Source organism: Lepidochelys kempii, chromosome 1 (genome assembly GCF_965140285.1).
Source record: "Lepidochelys kempii isolate rLepKem1 chromosome 1, rLepKem1.hap1, whole genome shotgun sequence".
Lineage (NCBI taxonomy): Eukaryota > Metazoa > Chordata > Testudines > Cheloniidae > Lepidochelys > Lepidochelys kempii.
In genome coordinates, this window is record NC_136380.1 from 205,257,587 (window position 1) to 205,275,802 (window position 18,216).

Genomic DNA, 18,216 nt, shown 5'->3' on the forward strand with positions numbered 1-18,216 from the left:
TGGGGCTTCAGTTTTCTGCCATGGGCCCCAGCAAATCTAAAGATGGCTATGCTTGGTGGCCCCCGGACCCCTGGTTGAGAACCACTGCTCTAAGGCTTTCCATCTACTCGAGGCTACACTAGTCCCTGCACTTTCGCCCAAATACATCTGGCCACTATGCATTCCTTCTCTGTGCCTTTTTCTCACAGCTGTGGGAAGGGCTGGGTGTGTATTTGGGGGTGGGGGATTCTTGTTGCTTTATAGCTTGTAAGGCAGAGCAGAAATAGTTTTCCTACTGCACAGTTGAGGGCGGAGCTTCCCCTTGAAGTGGGTAGAGAGGTTGAGCAATACAGCCTGGAGGCTCTGATTCAACCATTTGCTCACTCTTCTAATTATTGTGACCCTTCTAATTTTCTTATCTGTACCATCGGTGTCTTAAAAAAATTCAAGAGAATTTAGCTTTAAACCAAACACAAAGCCCTGCAAGTGAAATTCTAGCTGTTTCCTAATTTCATGCCCACATGACTGTATGTGAGCCAGAGTTGGGCTGACAGGAGGATTTAGGAAACGATGAAACTTTGCTAACATACTCTGTAGCAGCTCTGGAGTGGGGAGGGACCTGTAGTTGAACAGGCCCCACTGAAGGGGATGTCTTAGAGTGTCTATGTGGTAGTGACATTTTTTTGCAAGTTGAATTCTTTCTTTCTTTTTTTTTGTGGGGGGGGTCATTGGGGTATAGGGGACGTCTACATTTTAATGTTCTTTCTAGATTGCAGGAAAATTGTTACATTAAAGTTAACAAAATTCTTTCTCGCAGCTATATTGCCCCTGCTCACTGAGGGGTGAGTCACTCAACACACCACCTCTCTGGAGATGCTCCGCCCATTTTCATGTAGTCTTATGCAGCCCAAACTGTCCACAAACAGAGCAGGAGCATGACGGTCTGTGTTCTAACTTTGTTCTCAGGAGCTCGTCGCTTTCCAAACCCTTCACCTTTCCAGGCATGTGGGTGAAACTTTGGGAAGCTTGAGCAAAAAAAAGTTGTCATGTGTAAGTATGATGGGGGGAACAATAGGCACTTATTTAACAGCCCCTCAGTTAGAATGACTGGGGTTGACCAACAGAAATTTGGCAGGTTAAATCACCCTTGTTGAGGAGAGACACCGTTGAAACTTCAGGTGAAAATTTGGTTTTGATTTGTCATTGGGTGAACCATTGAGAACTGTTCTGTGTGCGTGGTTCATTTTATGCAACTTTCTCACCAAGACTTGAGTTTTCAACAGTGAATGGAGGAGTGGAGTGGGGGGGAGAAATATCTCAAAGACTGAGATGCTTTTAAGGGGACCATTCAGAAAGTGGCAAGCACTTGCCTTCTGAAAATCAAACACCTTTCAGGTGTCTCAAGTTGGATCCTCAAGAATCAAGTCTAAAATCACTATTCACTTTTGAAAATCTAAACCTGAGCTTTTAATGTACACAGCTAAGGAAAGCAACTTAGCTGTGCAGTGAAACTTAATGAGGAAGGTGCCCAACGAAAGAGGAACAGCTTGCTCCTCCTTGCTCCGCTAACCCTAGGTAGTTGAACAGGTATCTGGATTTTGACATTTTTTTGGAAGGCTATTTATGTATTATGTGGGCTCAGAGTAGCATGGTATGAAGGCTTTTATCAACATTAGACACACAGGTTAAGTAACTTGTCCAAATTCATACAGTGAGTCAGTGGCAGAGCTGAGAATAGACTCCAAATGCCATTTCTTGATTCGAACCTTTCCTGCAATGCTGTCCTTCCTATGCATACGTGTCCTACAACCACCACCTTATAACACGTGTGAGAATCATCTGCTGTTGTTTTCATGGGGGAGTTTGCTTGTTAATGACAAATGTAACTTAATTAAAACAGGTTAGGTTGGTTCTAGGAGCTAAAGTGCTCGTTGTTGAGTTCAAATCCTTCAGAGTTAAAAGTGAAACCAGCATGGTGTTCTTGGCTGGTTCCCCGGGTAGTGACATGAAGAAATCTCTACTGATGGTCTGTTGAGGGGGATGCTGAGGACAATGGTACATTGGCAGAGCTGTGTGATGGGAGCCAAGGGCCTGTCTACACTGTGCAGTCACAGCCTTGTCACTAAAAGTCAGCATGTGTAAACGCTCTGTCAGTATTTTGTCGGCACTTTTGCCAACAAAATACTTCCAGCCCCGTGAGCAGCGTTAGCTTTGTCGGCAGGAGAGCGCTCCTACCGGCAAAGCCGCGTTCACACTACCGCTTGCGTCGGCAAAACTTTTGTCTTTCGCGGGGGGGCTTTTTTAAGTATCCGTGAAAAACAAAAGTTTTGTCGACAACTTTGCAGTGTAGACAAGCCCTAATCTGTGGAGCATCTCCGTGCACCGTGCCTGATTTAGCCCTGGGCCTTGGCTCATTTTGAAACACTTCAGCTTGTAATGTCTTTAAACAATGCCTATCTTTATATTTTGCTTGACAAGCTGATTATGAGGAAAGGAAGCCCTTGCAGCTGAGCACTTTTTTGTGTTTACTTTGCTTGTGTTGGCTGTCCTATTAGGAATAGAAGCCAACTCCAAGGGAGGAGGTGACACTGTTTTACGTCCCAGCCCTAGTGTGGGATGTAACCAGAAATTGTGAATGTTGCTATAATGCAGCCATTCTACCTCCAGGCTGTGATCTTATCTGATCTCACAAGTTGCAAAGACTGTGCCATGTCAGTACTTGGGTGGGACACGTCTCAAGAACCACTAGGTGCTGCAAGAAGTAGTATAGAAGATTTGGAGGGGAAAGCCTCAATCAGTCCCGAACCGGTGCCTCAACCTGAGGCTGACTGGCTGGCTAATATGAGCTAGTACTGCATCAAAGCCAAGATGAGATGAACTATTGTTTTCCAGGCTGTCTACAGATTTGAAGAGGATGCTATGTCAGTTTACACCCTGTTTGCATTTAAGAAGCTTTTCTTAGCAACTGTAAAGGCAAATGCTTCACTCAAAAATGAAAGCTAGAAGATCCTGGAACCCAATTCCGCAAGTAGTGGAGTCTGACAGATTTGTCCGTTGCAGAATTGCATAGTACGCAGCACCATGATGCTAACCACCACTTTCCCGTTAATGGGGTTATCTGTGTTTCTCTATATAATGTTAAGTTGTCCGTTTTAAAATGTTTTGTTGTATTTTATTTCTAGCATCCAGCGAGCTGCATTGGTGGTTCTGGAAAACTACTACAGAGATTTCACCATCTATAACCCGAGCTTGTTAATGGCCTCCAAGTCTCGTGCAGCCAAACACATGGCTGGCCTGAAAGTCTACAATGTGGATGGTAGGTGAGGTGGAATAGTTGCTGAGAATTGATGTGTGGGGTGGAGACGAGCAGGACTTGTTATCCTTTGTTCCAGGCACATGCCCTACCTTCTCACCATCCAAAATTCTTGTCAGAAATCTTCCTACCACTTCTGAGTACATTGCTCCCAGATCACTTCAGGCTTACAAAGCACAATAGAACTTTGTCTTGACTAGGAAAAGTGGCCAAGTTTAGGTCAGGTTTAGCTAGTATGTATTAGCTAAGCCCAATTTTGATTTGATTGTACTTCCTACTCAACACAAAGCCTAGATGGGTATGGCACTTTATAGGTAAATATAAGGACGGGCTTAGTGTCCTGCAAGCCTCTGTGAACTTAGGGCTTGTCTTCACAAGTTGTACCAATTTAAAGGAGTGTTTTTTCAAAAGATGTAGTTAAACCATTGTGAGGCCCTTTGTGACCCCTCTGAACCTGATTTAAACTAAACTTGACTCCATTCTTTGCTGATTAAATCCAAATAAGCCAGGTTTAAAGGAGCAGAGGTTGTGTCAGGACACACACAGCCTTGATAAAATCAGGTGTTCCACAGTAATCGGGTAGCTTCAGTTCTATGGGGAAGCTTTTAAACTCCACAGGGCTGAAGCTAAAATACAAAGGAGACAGGCTGTCCCAGGAAACACGGCCACCTTTAATTTCACAGGCGTTGGAAAAATCAGGGCTGCATTATACATGTGTGGATTAGCACTGAAAGGCTTTGCAGCAGGATGCGTTCAGAGGGGATTTGACTTTGCAGAGAGCGACTGTTTTCCACGCACAGCAGGAATGTGGGAGATGAATCTAAGACTTCTTCTGCCGTCTTTCCACATGGCTTATATCTTGCTTTGCATTGTTCGGTGCTCCCAAAGGGTTCAGAGGTTGTGTGGATGCTTCTCCAAACCTCCTCTGAACCTTTAGAGACAGCAAAAATTGGACCTGGAAATGTTGCCAGAGCAGCCTCCTCTAGTGAGACCTACTGCTGATGGTGGGCCCAGAAACCCGGAGAGGGGCAGCTTTGTTTTGTAGCACTTCTGGTCCTGGCTAGTGCAGGAAGTGCAGAGTGGTGTGAAATAGTAAGTAACATCAGTAACAAGGGATGTAAGCTAGCATATTCTGTTGTAGAAATGGGCAATGTTTGTGTGTATGTGTGTGGGGGTGGGGGGTCTTGGAGAAAAAATAAACGATTTTGACCAGGTGGAAATCTTCTCTTTCATTCTGGTCACGGGCTAGTGTCAGGGGGGAACTTACCTTCTGGACCAGTATTTCCAAATTTGATTCCGCGAAAGTGTTCCCAGCCTTTTCAGGTTGTAAGGTATTAGCCTTAATTAATGTCATGTTTTCCAGTTACCATCTTGGCCTCTCTTCTAGTGCAGTTGCAGCATAACTGTAGGAGGCGGCATGGCACAACTGGTGCAGGAAGAGGCTAATGATGTATACCCCTGGAAAGCTGGGACTCCAAACTTTCAGAGGAAAAATCTGTGATTTTTTTTTTCTAACACTAGCAGTCTGTGAGCTAGCATAATTTAAAATCCAAACTCAAGTAGACAAAAGCAAGCTAGGGATCTGGATGGGATGCTTTTTCAGTTCCAAAATCTTTCAGTCTGGCAGGGCTAGAAACAAGTGCTTCATGACATTGGATAGGATGAACTCCCAACTTTCCAGGAGCATAAAGCATTTATTTGTGGCACTAGTGGCTTCTAACACAGGATCTTACAATCGTTGTCCATTCCTTGGTCTCTCAGTACTTCTTTGCTTTATTGCTGTAATGAATACAGCAGGGCTTTAGCCGTTGCAATATACTGTGCAATCCCAGAGTTTGCAGAGGTATTGGATAGCTTCTCTTGCTACGCAGCAGGGTTTTTTTTAATGCACACTGAACTCAGTGGCATAGAAGCATATCCTTTAGAAGAATTCCTGTGGATTTACTAAGTGGACTGTGTAGCTCTAGCCAGGACCCTCTTAGCAGAGGAACAATCTGTCTTGCATGCTCTCCGCGTGAGAGGACAGTAATGCTGTTAAGACCTCTAATTTGTTGGCAGCCTTTGAGTTTGGTGTTACAGCAGCTGGGGGGGGAGGGAAGGGGTCGTCTTGCTTAAGTCCCTATTGTGCTGGCAAAATGGGAGCTAGCCCAAAGGCTGTATTTTCATCACCATGCATGATGAATCAGACAATTAATAACTCTAAACCAAACTGGAACTGCGCCTCTCCTAAGCCGTACCACTACACATCGCGGCTGTCAAATGAAATCTAAAGTGTTTACTCTTGAGAAGCTGTTTGTTTGAATTCCTAGACTATCCATCATTAAACATCAAACTTATGTCTTGGAACTTAAAAAAAAACCTTACTTTTTTAAAGAAAAAAGCAGGCTTTATTGTGTGAGCAGAGCATTCTTGGGACTGTCTACCCTACAGAACTGATAATGCTTAAAGACGTTCAGTTTAATGGTGTAGACTGGCTCTTAAAGCATAAAGAAAAGGAGTACTTGTGGCACCTTAGAGACTAACAAATTTATTTGAGCATAAGCTTTCGTGGGCTAAAACCCACTTCATCGGATGCATGCAGTGGAAAATACAGTATACTGCATGCATCTGATGAAGTGGGTTTTAGCCCACGAAAGCTTATGCTCAAATAAATTTTTTAGTTTTTAAGGTGCCACAAGTACTCCTCAGTCTGAATCAGCAAAAAGAACAACACGGCTACCACTCTTAAAGCATAGTTACAGTCAGAAAAGTGGCTTTTAAAAATGTATACATTTTGGGGGTGGTTTTATATGTCTCTTTCTCTGACTCCAGGTCCGATGTGCTTTGTTCATCAAATGACAACACTTTTCCCTAACTCATAGCGCTGCAGGCTGCATGTGGGATCACAGAACCTAGCTGGGCCAATCCTGCATTTTAAAGCATCACTAGTAATCAAGTGATAGATACTTACTTGATACTGGTGTGCGATGTAGAGCAGACTCCCAACTCCTTTTCCTAGAGCTAAGTGGGCTCTGCTAATAGGCATAAAAACTCTTGAGACAGATGTAACTTTCAGCCCCACAGAGAAACAGTATGGAGCCCAGAGTTACAGTCTGCAGAGTCGCTTCTCTGACAGTAACTACATTTTTGAAAGTGTCTGTCTTTTTTCTGAAGATGATGCCACTGCCCAGACATCCCAGTGTAGCTCTGTGTTTTCCTGTGTGTGTCTGTTGTGTCCATGTCTCTTGATGTTCTTCTTTTCTGTCTGTCTTTCTCCCCCTCCCAACTCCTCTTGTGCTCTCTCATTGTCTTGTTGCTGAAATGTGATGTGTTCCAGCTGCCCTTGTGGCCAAACTGCAAATGTATATAGTGGATGGTAAGTAACATCCTTAGCACTCTGTTTCCTAGTTTGTGTAGTCAGTCACTGTAACTGTTCAGCTACTTCATCCCCTCTGAATTCTCTCTCCCATCTCCACTGACTGCAGCACTTGGAGTGGACAGGAAATATTCCCTCCATATGCACGCTTCCCAGGGATAGTGTCTGCAGGGAGGGTTTTTCACCTCCTTTTCCCCCCCAGAGCACTGGGCAGGAACAGCCCAACTTGGCCCACAAATTGCCTGTGACAGGCACTCTTGGATTTTGAGCCTTTTCAGCTCCCATTCTGCAACAGTAAAGTCTTCCTCTGACTTCTGTTTCCCCTTGAAGGCCCAGGTAACAATGCTGCTGGCCAATCCCGGGCCATGATCGCTGCTGCTGCCCGGCGCAGAGACTCCAGTCACAATGAGCTTTACTATGAAGAAGCAGACCACGATCGCAGAGTTAAAAAACGTCGAGCAAGGTAATGCTGTCTCCTTCACGTTGTTGTGATTGTATCCTGCTGCAGTCAGTTTGCTGGCCTGCTGGATTCTCTAACTGTATCTGAACAGCTGGGTGGGCCCATAAAAGAGGGGAATCGGATTGAGAGGTTTTTGTTGAAGGGACTGAGTGTTTGGTATAAATAAAGTCCTTTTATATTAAAAAGGTATAGGAGAAAACAGACACCCAGGGGCGGCAATGGCTTGTGACAGGAAGTGCTTAGAGAAATGCATACGCAAAGAACATGTGTAAATGTTCCAGATCAGCTAGCAGAATGTTAGGGATTAGGGAAGGGTCCAGTGCCTGCGAAATCCATAACAGCTCAGTGCATGAAATCCCATTATTTCCCCAAGTAGTCCAAGGGCTGCATCCATAGCGCTGTCAGTGCCATCTAGTCTCTACAGGGAGGAATTCTCCCTCCTTCGGAAGCCGGTGAATGCAGCATTTGATATGGCAATGCAACACTTCAGCCTAAACTCTGTAGTCTTGCTGTCCATCTGAACAGGTCTGGTAGAGGCAGGGACACGACTAGCTGGATGTTTCTGCTGGAATGGTCCTCTGTGCATTACCAGTTCAGCATGTTGATTGCAGGGTGTTGTTCACCTTCAGAATTAACACCCAACTGAAACTAACCTGGGTAGGTAGCACCTCCAAGCTACTGTCTGAGGCAGGTCACCTGCAGCAGGCTGACATCCCTGAGCTGAGTCGCAGTGTAACCAGAGGGACTAAACGAGTTGCCCTAACTGAGGGTTTAGAGTCAGCAGTAAAGTGCTGATATGAGGTCTGTCTCCGTGCTGGCTCAGCCTGACCCCTTGCTGCTGGTCAGGCTTTCTCCAGTCTCTCGGCAAAAAGGGAAGCATGTGTCTCTGGGTTTCCACGGGCTTCCTTCTGTGTAATCTAGCAACTTGGGTTCTTTTCACATACTCACTGAGCTCAGCTGGAGCAGCTGCTGGCTTAAAGACAAACCATCATTTAGCGGGAGATGCCGCCTGCTGGCGTATACATGGGGAATCTTTCTAAAACCATCAAAACCTAACTAAAAAGAGCTCTGAGGACCTCCTGGTGTTTCTTGAACATGTCTGACTGAAGCTTCCTGTGTCTCTGGCTCGTCTGTGATATTTCTGTCTTCCTACGCGTGATCAGGCTGACAGTCTCCTTGCATTAATATCTAAAGGTTTTATATGCAGGGCATTGTAGAAAAGTCATTATTAGTGACTTAATTCCATTCATTTAATCCAATGTGAAACATGAGTATTTTACAATCCAACAGCTTTCCTTTAACTGCACTACTCTCTTTTACTCGTTCAACACGGTTAGGGTAGCTTTTGAATATCCTCTGGCATCTGTGTCGCTTTGCTCCAGGGGGGTCTGAGTTTGTTTGCACAGCTGTGCTGAAACAGGGATAGTTCGCATAGGATGCGTTCTTGGCTGCAAGTGCCCTGAGCTAGGGCAGGGAACAACCCAACCGCATGCAGGGCCACTTGGGCAACTTGCCAGGAGCCTGAGGACTGCAACCCGGTTTGTATAAAATGGAATAGAGTGCAGGTCATGAACAGGGAGAGGTGTGTGGAGACTGTGGGTCCCAGTGTATGCAGCGCTCTATCTTGAGCCAAGCACCTTCCCCCAGACCAAAATTGGAGTAATGCATGCTGGTTCCACCACTCTCGTACCGCTGTACTCAATATGAGAGTAGCTGTGGGCCAAAGTTACAAATGGAGGCAGGACTGTCTAGTGAGCTGAACACAAGACTGGGGCCAGGAACTCTTGTGTTTTAATCCTGGCTTTGTCACTGATGTGCTGGGTGACTTTCTGAGCGAGAAGAAAAAGCAAACTCCCATTCACCTCTCCATGCCTCCATCTCCCTCTCTGCGGAAGGGGTTAAGTGACTTGCCTGACATGTCACGCTGGGCCAGCGGCAGAGCCAGGAACAGAGTCCAGATCTCCTGACTCCCGAGCAATCGGTGCCCTAACCACATAACCTTCCGCCCTCCTGGGGGGTGAATCTGGCTTCCTTGTGTCTTTTTCTTCCTCTAGGCTTGTGGTTGCAGTGGAAGAGGCTTTCACTCACATTAAACGTCTCCAGGCGGAGGAACAGCAGAAAGCTCCAGGTGAAGTGATGGATCCCCGTGAGGCAGCCCAGACAATTTTCCCATCCATGGCGAGGGCTCTGCAGAAATACCTTCGCACCACCCGCCAGCAGCATTATCACAGTATGGAGAGCATCCTGCAGCACCTGGCCTTCTGCATCACCAACAACATGACGCCCAAGGTAACGCTGCCTCCAGCGGAGAGCCAGAGAGCTGCAGGAAGTGTGTATGTTAGGGGAAGTGGGCGTCAGGCAGAGAGTAATGAGGCTTGAGGGCTGCTGTTGATGATACAGTTGGTACATTTCAGTCCTTTGCTTGTAACTTGGCTTTAGGTCTTGGAGTGAACTCAGCCCCCACTGTCCCTTCTCCTGTCTGCCTTTTTAAGCTTTGAGCATCAATGAGCTACGATCACCGCAATTCTAACAAGCCGAGTGGGGTCAGGCCTGGCTGATCCTTGGTTTGGAGACCTCCAAGGAAAGCACAGATTGCTGCAGGAAGTGGGGTTAGCAATTCAGTAGGGAGCTCTCTAGCTCTGTGCCTTAAGGTGGTGGGAGGGGTGGAGTGGGTGATTCAGGAAGGAGCAGTTTTCCCGCTGCCAGCACTGACCTCAGAGGCGCAGTGTTGGGGGTGCAATTCTTTGGATTGGATTTCTACCCAAGGAGCTGTGGCTGCTAAAGACCCCGAGGCACGTTGTGTGTGTGTGTGCATGAATAGGAGTGTTAGTCTTCATGTCCTGGCCAAACCTCCAGTTCGTATGACTGCATTCTACCTCCCTACATTTCCCTGCAGATGCAGCAGAATAATTATGCTTCACTTGTTGCTGTGCAACTGTTAAATGGCTGCCACCGTCCTTTCCAGAGGGGGCTGCATTTGAGTGCTGGGTGAAGTGAGGCTTGGTGCTTTACATATAGTCCTCTTTGGGTTGAAGGCCGCTGCAGAAATGCAAAAGCACTTACTATCTTACCAGTATTAATAGCCATATGTGATAGTAGCAGGGACACTGTGGGCAGGACGGGCGTTTAGGCTGGCTTTCACACAGGGTCTGTTATGACCTTATACCCGTGTTTGAATCCCAGCGGGCTCTTGGCATGATGTGTGTTGACAGTTGAACTTACCCCCTGAGTTTGCAGTGGGAACTTTAAAATACAACAATGTCAAGTAAACTGCTTGAAGTGATGCTTGTTCTTCCAGGTGTCTGAGTTAAAGTACTTTCCTGCCAAGGACTGAGTGGGTCACGGAGACTGAAATCTCCTCCCACCAGGACAGGGGATTTTTTGGCAGTGGGTTGTATACATGGTGGAGGGGAAGTTGTGCTTTGCCCAGGCTGCGCCTTTCTGGAGAGAGAGAGGCCTCGGCTCTCCAGCGCTGTCGGACCTTTCCCCAGTGCTAAATTTATATTTAAAAGGCAATTTTGAAACTGGAATTGGAGCCATAATTTTGTGAACTGACTGGGATGAGATAAAGCAGATCTCTAGCTGTCACCTACTTGTTCAGATCCTGGGGGTAGGAAATGGCAGGAGGAGAGGAAGGTTTACCAAGTGTGCTAGCTGAAACAATTTGCTACAGGGAATACCTCTGTCCACAGGTCTAAATCATGAGATTGAAAGAAAGTGTCAAGGCAGACCTGAGTCATGGGAGGTGGAGTTCCCCTGGCACTAATTCATTCTTTTTCTCTGTGTCTGTGTGTGTGTATGTTTCTCTGTCTGTCTCTCTCTCTCTGTCTAGGCATTCCTGGAGCGTTACATCAATCCAGGCCCAACCCTCCAATATGACAGGGATCGCTGGTTCTCCAAGCAGTGGACGCTCGTCAGTGAAGAAGCAGTCACACGTGGATTAAAGGATGGTGTTGTTTTTGTTCTCAAGTGCTTGGACTTCAGCCTTGTAATCAATGTGAAGAAAATCCCCTTCATCAAACTCTCGGAAGAGTTCATAGATCCCAAATCTCACAAATTTGTCCTTCGCTTGCAGTCTGAGACTTCGGTTTAGGGTGCAGGGCAGTGTTCTCTTCTTCTTGTGCTTTTGGGTTTTGTGTCCCCAATTCTGACTGAAACTGGCAGATGACAAAGACCAGTAATATTTGACCATCTGCACTTTATTTGGAAGAAGGGCTGGGGATAATGGGTTGGGATATCTATCTAGAAAGTAATATCTTAAAAGCTCACAAGGCAACTTGGTTGAGTTAGCTCAGCCTTTACGACAGAATGATCCTCCTTGTTTTCCAGGCTTATTGTAGACACTGTGAACAAACAAACAAACGGCCTTTATATTTCCTTTGGAGCCCTGCCTTGCAGTGATCAATACTGTGCGTACATCTCCCTTACTCAGGCCTGACCTGTCTCTGCGTCCTGTGCGTGTAGATTTCTATTGGGAAGTAGCTTTTTCTCATTTATAAAAGTCTGCGTATGAGGGAGTATTTACAGTTCCCCTCCTCTCAGGAAGGAGAGTGTGGTGGGTGGGGAGAGAATTGATAGTTGTTTGTAAACCAGGCTGTCTAGTGGTTGAAGAGCCCTTCCCCCTCCAGGGATGCTCTTCTCCAATAGCACTGGACCACTGTGAACCAGGGAGTAGCAGGGATTGGTTTTGCCATCTGTTTCCTTCAGTCTCTTCAGTTGATTGTATTGCTGATCATGGTATGGGCACTACTCATTTTGCAGCTGTTTGAATTATTACCAGATGTCTTAATGAGATGTCAGGGGATTGGTGCATGATGCAACTCTCCCCCTCGGCCCCTTGATCTCTAATCCCTGCCCCACTAATTTGAACATCCCATGCTCCCTCTTCTCTGTCCCCCTCGCAGCTTTCTGAATGTGTTTCTCTAGCAACGGCTCCTCTGGGGTCAGTCGTGTTATCACGTTCTCCCCACCCCCCTTTCGCGATATATTTGCACAGTTACAGCCTGGCTGAGTAAACGTTCTCCTCGGAGGTGTGTGGCGTTTACCTAACCCTGACGGCCTGGTCCCAAACAAAGCGAGCCTGCGCAGGAATGTAGTATCGTATTCTAGAAGGGCTTCAAGAGCATCTTGAAGGAAGGGGGAATGCTTAACCCCTGTCCCTCACAGGGCCCAGAGACCGTTTGAGCAGGGAAAGGGCAGACCTTGGCTGACACATGTGGTTGAGTGCCATGGTTCTTTAAGACCGTATATATAAATGCACTACAGTATATTCATCCCCCCCACCCCCACCCTGCTGTAGCTAAGAGAGACCAAACTGCGTCTGAAAGTTGCAATTGCTTTTTTAAAAAAAAAAGTCCTTGACTGTTTACCCCATGTTACTGTTCTCTTAGGTATTCGTCACCAAGCTAGCCTGGAATTTATCTGTTCTTGGGTGAGGGAAGCTTAGCTCTCCAGAGAACATACTTTTTAAGCCTTTTTTTCTGTCAGTGCCGCTCTGTTCTCAAGGTTTTTAAACAGGATTGTTTTAAAGCTGGTCTTAAACAGAACCTCTTGATCTGAACACTCTCCCTGCACTCTGAATTCAAGGAATGTTTGGGTCCAGGTCTCCACTCCAGAGCCAGCTCCTACTTCTGTCATGAGCTAAACCAAATCCCCAGTTCCAGACGACCTCCAGACTCTGGGAAAGTTCAGTACAGGATCTGGAGTGGGATTTCCTGGCTTGGGCCTATGTCTAACTTTATTTTGATGAACAGGAAAGTCTGGGGGGAAGTCTCTTACAATGTGAATGTCTTTGTTTTGCTTGCCTGTCTTTGTTACAGACAGATGTTTAACACACTAAGGCAAGGGACTTAAGCAGGTCCCATTGAAGTGTATGGGACCAGTCACGTGTTCAAGCAACTTGGTGAACCAGAGCCTAAAGTGGTGATTTTCAAGTCATGGCCTATCTGTGGTCTGCCAGGCCCTTCCTGCTGGTCCTAGGTATCTCCTATGGTATTTATAAGGACCCTACCCCCTTTGTATTTATGTACCAGTAACAATTACAAAGAAGCCAAATTGCACTGGTGGTTGCAGGGTGTGGGATGGGTCTATGGGAGGATCTCTTCTCATTGCCATATGCGATGTTTATAGATATCCCCTGCCCTAAAGCACACTCAGTTCTTTCCGTCAGGCTTTCTGGCAGTTTTTGTTGGTTTTTAACAGTTGTGGCCTTTTGCTGTATATTCATTTTGAAAACGCTGTTGGTTTTGTACCATTTTTTTTAAATGAAAGTCACATAGTGTTGTGCCTGATGCATCATAAAAAGTGAGTTTCTTTAACCTTTGGATAACAAGTGCAACTGGAGAGCAGACTCTGTGGGGCAGGTACTGTGGGGGTAATTGGATAAAGCTGTGATCAGGGCTGAACTGGCTGTCTGAATTTAGGGCCCCAACCCTGGCTTAGTTGGCTCAGACGTGTGAATTTAGAACAAAAGCACCCAGTATGAATTTCCTCCTTTCATGATTCCTGCCATACCACCTCAGAACTGGAAGTTGTTTGACAGTCGCTTTGCTCAGGAAACATGTCTTTCTGTTTTTAAATGTGTGTAAGGATTTAATACAAAACCAAATAGAAGCCGAGTGTATTCACAGCTGCTACATAACCTACCTGCTGCAGTTCAAAGTGCCACCATTTCTGTCTGCCCCGGAAAGGGGCGCTGTTAGCGTAAACCTCCTTTAAATGGAATGCCCTTAATTTTGTTACTGCTAATGCTTGAGAGGTCTCAACCCCCAATGAGAGAGAAAAGGTCATTTACTCTTTGCCATTTACCTTTCTGCACTTCGTTGAGCTTGGAAGGAGAGGGAAGTGGTTGGAGTGGGGGACTGGGCGCCAGGACTCCTGGGTTCTATTCCCTGCTTTGCCATAGGAATCACTGTGAGACCTTAGGCAAGTTACTTCACTTCTCTGGGCCTTCATCTCTCCATTTGCAAAAGGGGGGACCATGATATCTACCTCACAGGGATGTTGTGAGGCTAAACTTAACCTTTGTGAAGTGACTTGAGATTGTCTATCGAAGCGCAAACTGTCTTCTAATAAAGATTTGAACAGTGAAACTAGACCGGCCTGTTTCACTTGCCATTTATAGTCTGTTAATGGATGAGAATCAGGTGTCGGGGACAGCAAGATAGTGTCGGCATTTCCAACCCAATCCCATAGTCCTTGCTTTACGCTCATGTCCATGGGAAGCATGGTTTGCAGGGTTTGCTCTGAAGGGGGCTGTTTCACTCCGACTGCCCTCCCCTTTTCTCCTCTCTCTTATTGGAAAGTTCTTAAGTGAATGGAAACCTACTTTAAAATGTTTAAGCCTTTGACCATAAGCTAAGTGACCGAGGAAATTCCTATTGAACAATGTCAGGTGAAGACCAGGTAAGGCTGAGCCTTTCCCTAGGGAGTTAGGTCTCCTGGTTGCTCAGGGACGAGCGATCTCCTTGCTCCCTGCTATTTCCCCATCTCCCACTATGTAGGTTGGACTGCCAAACACACTATGTCACGTCTTTGCTCTCAGTCAGCAGCATGATACAAATCCTAAAGCCTGGACGGGTCAAGCAGAACCTCCCAAGTAGGTGCAAGCAAAGCTGCTGTGATCAGTTTGAGATCCATGGAGATTGTTGAGGTGGCTTTTCTGTAGTAAAGTGGTATGTGGTGTTTGTAGGGTGGAGTGGATGGATAGTGAAAACGGTAGGGTCCCTGGCCCCTTGTCGGAACGAAGGGGCAGATGCTTGTCTCCTGGTTCTTGCCAGTCCCATAACTAGGGCCGTAGCATAGGGAAAGGCCATGTATGAACTGAGCCGTCCACCAGAAACACAGTTGAGGTGCTGCTGTTTTCTCCCCTTGGCATGTGGGTTCAGCATGCTGCCCCTCTGCTCTGCAGGGTGAGGAAGGAATGGAATTGGAATGGACCTAGAGCAAGGGGATTGGTGGTAGCGCTCCCACCCTGTGGGGACGGAGGGGAGCGGATTTGGTCCCCAACCAACCCTTGCTGCCAGGGGGCTATGGTGACTTTCTGCCTCCACCAAGTGCGCTCTATCAAAAGCGGAAGAGGGTGGTAGTGGAAGAATAGGTGGCTGCTGGTCACCTCGCTGCCCTTGGGGGCAGGGGTGCTTGAGCGCAGAGGCAGCAAGCAGAGCGAAAAGGTGGCATGACACAAGTCTTGCAATTGGGTCTGATCTAGCATAGGCCTTGACAGCGGCCCCCATTCCTGCATAGCAGAGGAATAACATAAGTGTCTTTGGATGGGGCCAGTGGTGATAAATATAAACCAGCTTTCAGCACCTCTGCCCATGGCTACTCCTATCCTCTTCCCTCTCCCCCCGCCCTCTGCTGGGCTGGCTGCCTCTGATGACCCATTTGCCAAAAACACCCACTTCCTCCTCTGTTGCTCCGGCCTCCACTCCCATCTCCCTGTTGTGTTTCTCAGGCCAAGAGCCTGGTGAGGAACTAGTAACAGGCAAGATGGATGTCATCAGGAGCACAGGCTGGAGCTCATGATAAGGCAGGGCTCTTGGGTGGATCCCATCCTCACCCCAATCTTGCCTCCCAGCTGCAGGAAACACTTCCATTTCCCCCACGCACCCACCCCTGTTGCCATGGACTCCACCAAAAATCCTATAAAATCACACCACTACCAGTTTCTTAAAAACTGGCAATTCCATTTAGCCCCATGCACTGCTTTAAAGTCTTGTTGGCATAAACGTATTTAAACAGTAACGATAAAGAAGCCTGAAAGATCACAAACTTGTTTGCCCCGCTTCGTAGGAAGACTTATTCAAGTCAATTAAGCTAACATAGCTATCCCATTAAAAAAGCCTGCAAATCTGGCCTCCCCTCTTAAAAAATATAAATTGACTTTGGGTCTTTGGAGAGAACTGTGTTCTGGCTCCAGACTTTATCTTCAAAATGTCCTTAAGTTTTCAGTCTGCCATCCAATAGACATTTAGATGAATAGGAGATGAATGTGCAGATGTCTGTTTTCATGTTCAGCTTGTATTTGTACGTGCTGTCCCCTTGTAGGTGTGTGTATTATTCCTGTCTAATGCCTGAAAAGCCAGGGGTGGTGGTTCAATAATGCCCATTAGGACTGTATGGAGAATGAAGCACTCTTGGGATGGAGTCATAAAATTACTTCTGTAAGGGGGCTGTGTGGCTGCGGGTGGGCAATGGGATGGATACACAGATCCTTTCGCCTCCCGTCGGCTGGCTCCGACTCCATTAAAGATGATGACCACAAGTTACCGTCTGACAGGTGTTCAGTAACCTGTGCAACTTCAGTGTTGATCTGTTCGGTTCCTCTTGGGCCAGGTCTCCACAGCACCATGACTGCCCACGAGTATGGCCTCTCCGAGGAAGGGGCCCGTTAATAGAGACCGAATTTTCACCCCACGTGGCAGGGCAGTGTGTAGGGGAAGCGTTGTGCCTCTGCCACCTGTGCCTGTCCTGGGCATAGAGAGGACTGAATTCTCTAGGACTGTTGCTCTGGCACCTTTCACCAGCACTAACTAATTCACTGGGGACGGACGGACGGGGACACACACGGACACATGCACACACGGACACACACATGGACACACTCGTTTTGCTGTGGTTCGCTGCCTGCACGGAGATCTGTCTGTGAAGGATTCTTACACTCCTCTGTGCCTATATCTTGTAATGAATACAACGTTATTCTGTACTGGGGGCCAGGATCTCCTGGCTCCCACACAACTCTTCTGATCACTGTGTAATGTACAGCCTGGTACTTTTTTCTACATAAACTGCATATAGTAAGGTGGGTTCTGCTGAGGTTTTCTAATGAATAGACACTAACCAGCCTCTTGCTGCACATGTGGCTTTAACTGCAGTGTTACATGGTCTGAAATAAATTCTGAAATCTGTTTTTGTTTTTCCCCCCCCTCGTCCCAGTTGTGAACTTGAGTAGCAAACTCCTGGTGTCTGTGATGTTCATGCACTGTGTGTCTAGCAGAGTGAATTGTTCTGTTCCAAGCTGGGTTCTCTTAAGTTATAGCTGGATGGTTTTGTTTTTGAACTGAAACATTGAAACCATTTTACACTTTGCATATTTTGTACAGTAAAAATCTGAAAATAAACTGAAAACAGAAATTCTGTGCTCCTACGTAGTCTTCTTTTGATTATTTCAGCCTGAGAAACGTCTTCCCCCTCTCTCTCTGAGCGTTCTTTATGCCTTGAGAGTGGTACCCTGTAAACAAGTGCCATAGCCTTTTCAGGCTAAACCTCCAATCAGCCTCATTGCCCAATTCTAGGCCTCTTTCATCTGTCCTGCCACAATAGGGGACGTGTTCATTTATCACTCTTGAACAATGAGACCTGTAGGAGGCTGTGCTGAATGCCTTAAAAAATCTCAGATTCGTGGGAGGAAATACAGGACATGGGGCTGGAGCGAACTGGCAGTGGGGGAAAGGAGTTAGAATTCAGTAGGTAAAACTACCTGCTCCCTTTCATTTACTTGGAGCTCGCACCACCCGGCACACAACCTAATCATGAAGTACCAGAGCTGTTCCTCAAACTCGCTGGGACTCCTGATTGGAGTCTGACCTCCACTAGAGTCTGAGGGGGCCGGGGGAACAGCTGGAGCAGCAGTTCTTAGGGGCGGTGCCTTTGGTGTCTACAGAATTCAGGCCGTGTTATATTCAAAGCAACCAACCAATGTAGCTCTTGGGCACTTTCTCAGCAATAAAGCAAAAAGGTATTGCTACCACCACTCTGGTTACACGACCCAGCTTACAGAGCCTCACCTCTCATCTGTTGCCAGAATCAAGGTGGGGGAACAGCCCTCCAGCAGGTCTTGTCACCAGCTGGACTTGTACAGTTTCCTTGCAGACTGAAGGAACAAGAGTGTGGAGTGATCCCACGGGCACTGCAAATGGTGGTCCCGAAGCACTTGGCCTCCCGGCTTCATCCCGCAAGCTGTCCCCCCACCACAGGCCAAGCGTGTGCCAGGCTGCTGTCAGCACTGCTGGAGAAATGGTTGGAAAAATCCACAGGATGCTGCTGTGCTATGAAAAATACAGTGCAAGGGTTGCAGAGATAAGAGCAGTTAATGGATAAACATTAGTT

At 46.8% G+C, this 18,216-nt stretch overlaps 1 protein-coding gene across 2 annotated transcripts in view; it reads left to right on the forward strand.

The window, feature by feature from the left end:
* VANGL1 (VANGL planar cell polarity protein 1) overlaps nucleotides 1-17,233 on the forward strand; it is a 52,977-nt gene extending 35,744 nt beyond the window's left edge. For both annotated transcript variants that reach the window (XM_073309155.1, XM_073309165.1), the window contains exons 5-8: nucleotides 3,162-3,295; nucleotides 6,978-7,110; nucleotides 9,162-9,396; nucleotides 10,940-17,233. In XM_073309155.1, coding sequence (XP_073165256.1) covers nucleotides 3,162-3,295; nucleotides 6,978-7,110; nucleotides 9,162-9,396; nucleotides 10,940-11,200 — 763 coding nt within the window. In that variant the 3' untranslated portion in view covers nucleotides 11,201-17,233. The remainder of the gene's footprint in view (nucleotides 1-3,161; nucleotides 3,296-6,977; nucleotides 7,111-9,161; nucleotides 9,397-10,939) is intronic.
* Nucleotides 17,234-18,216: the final 983 nt, after the last annotated feature.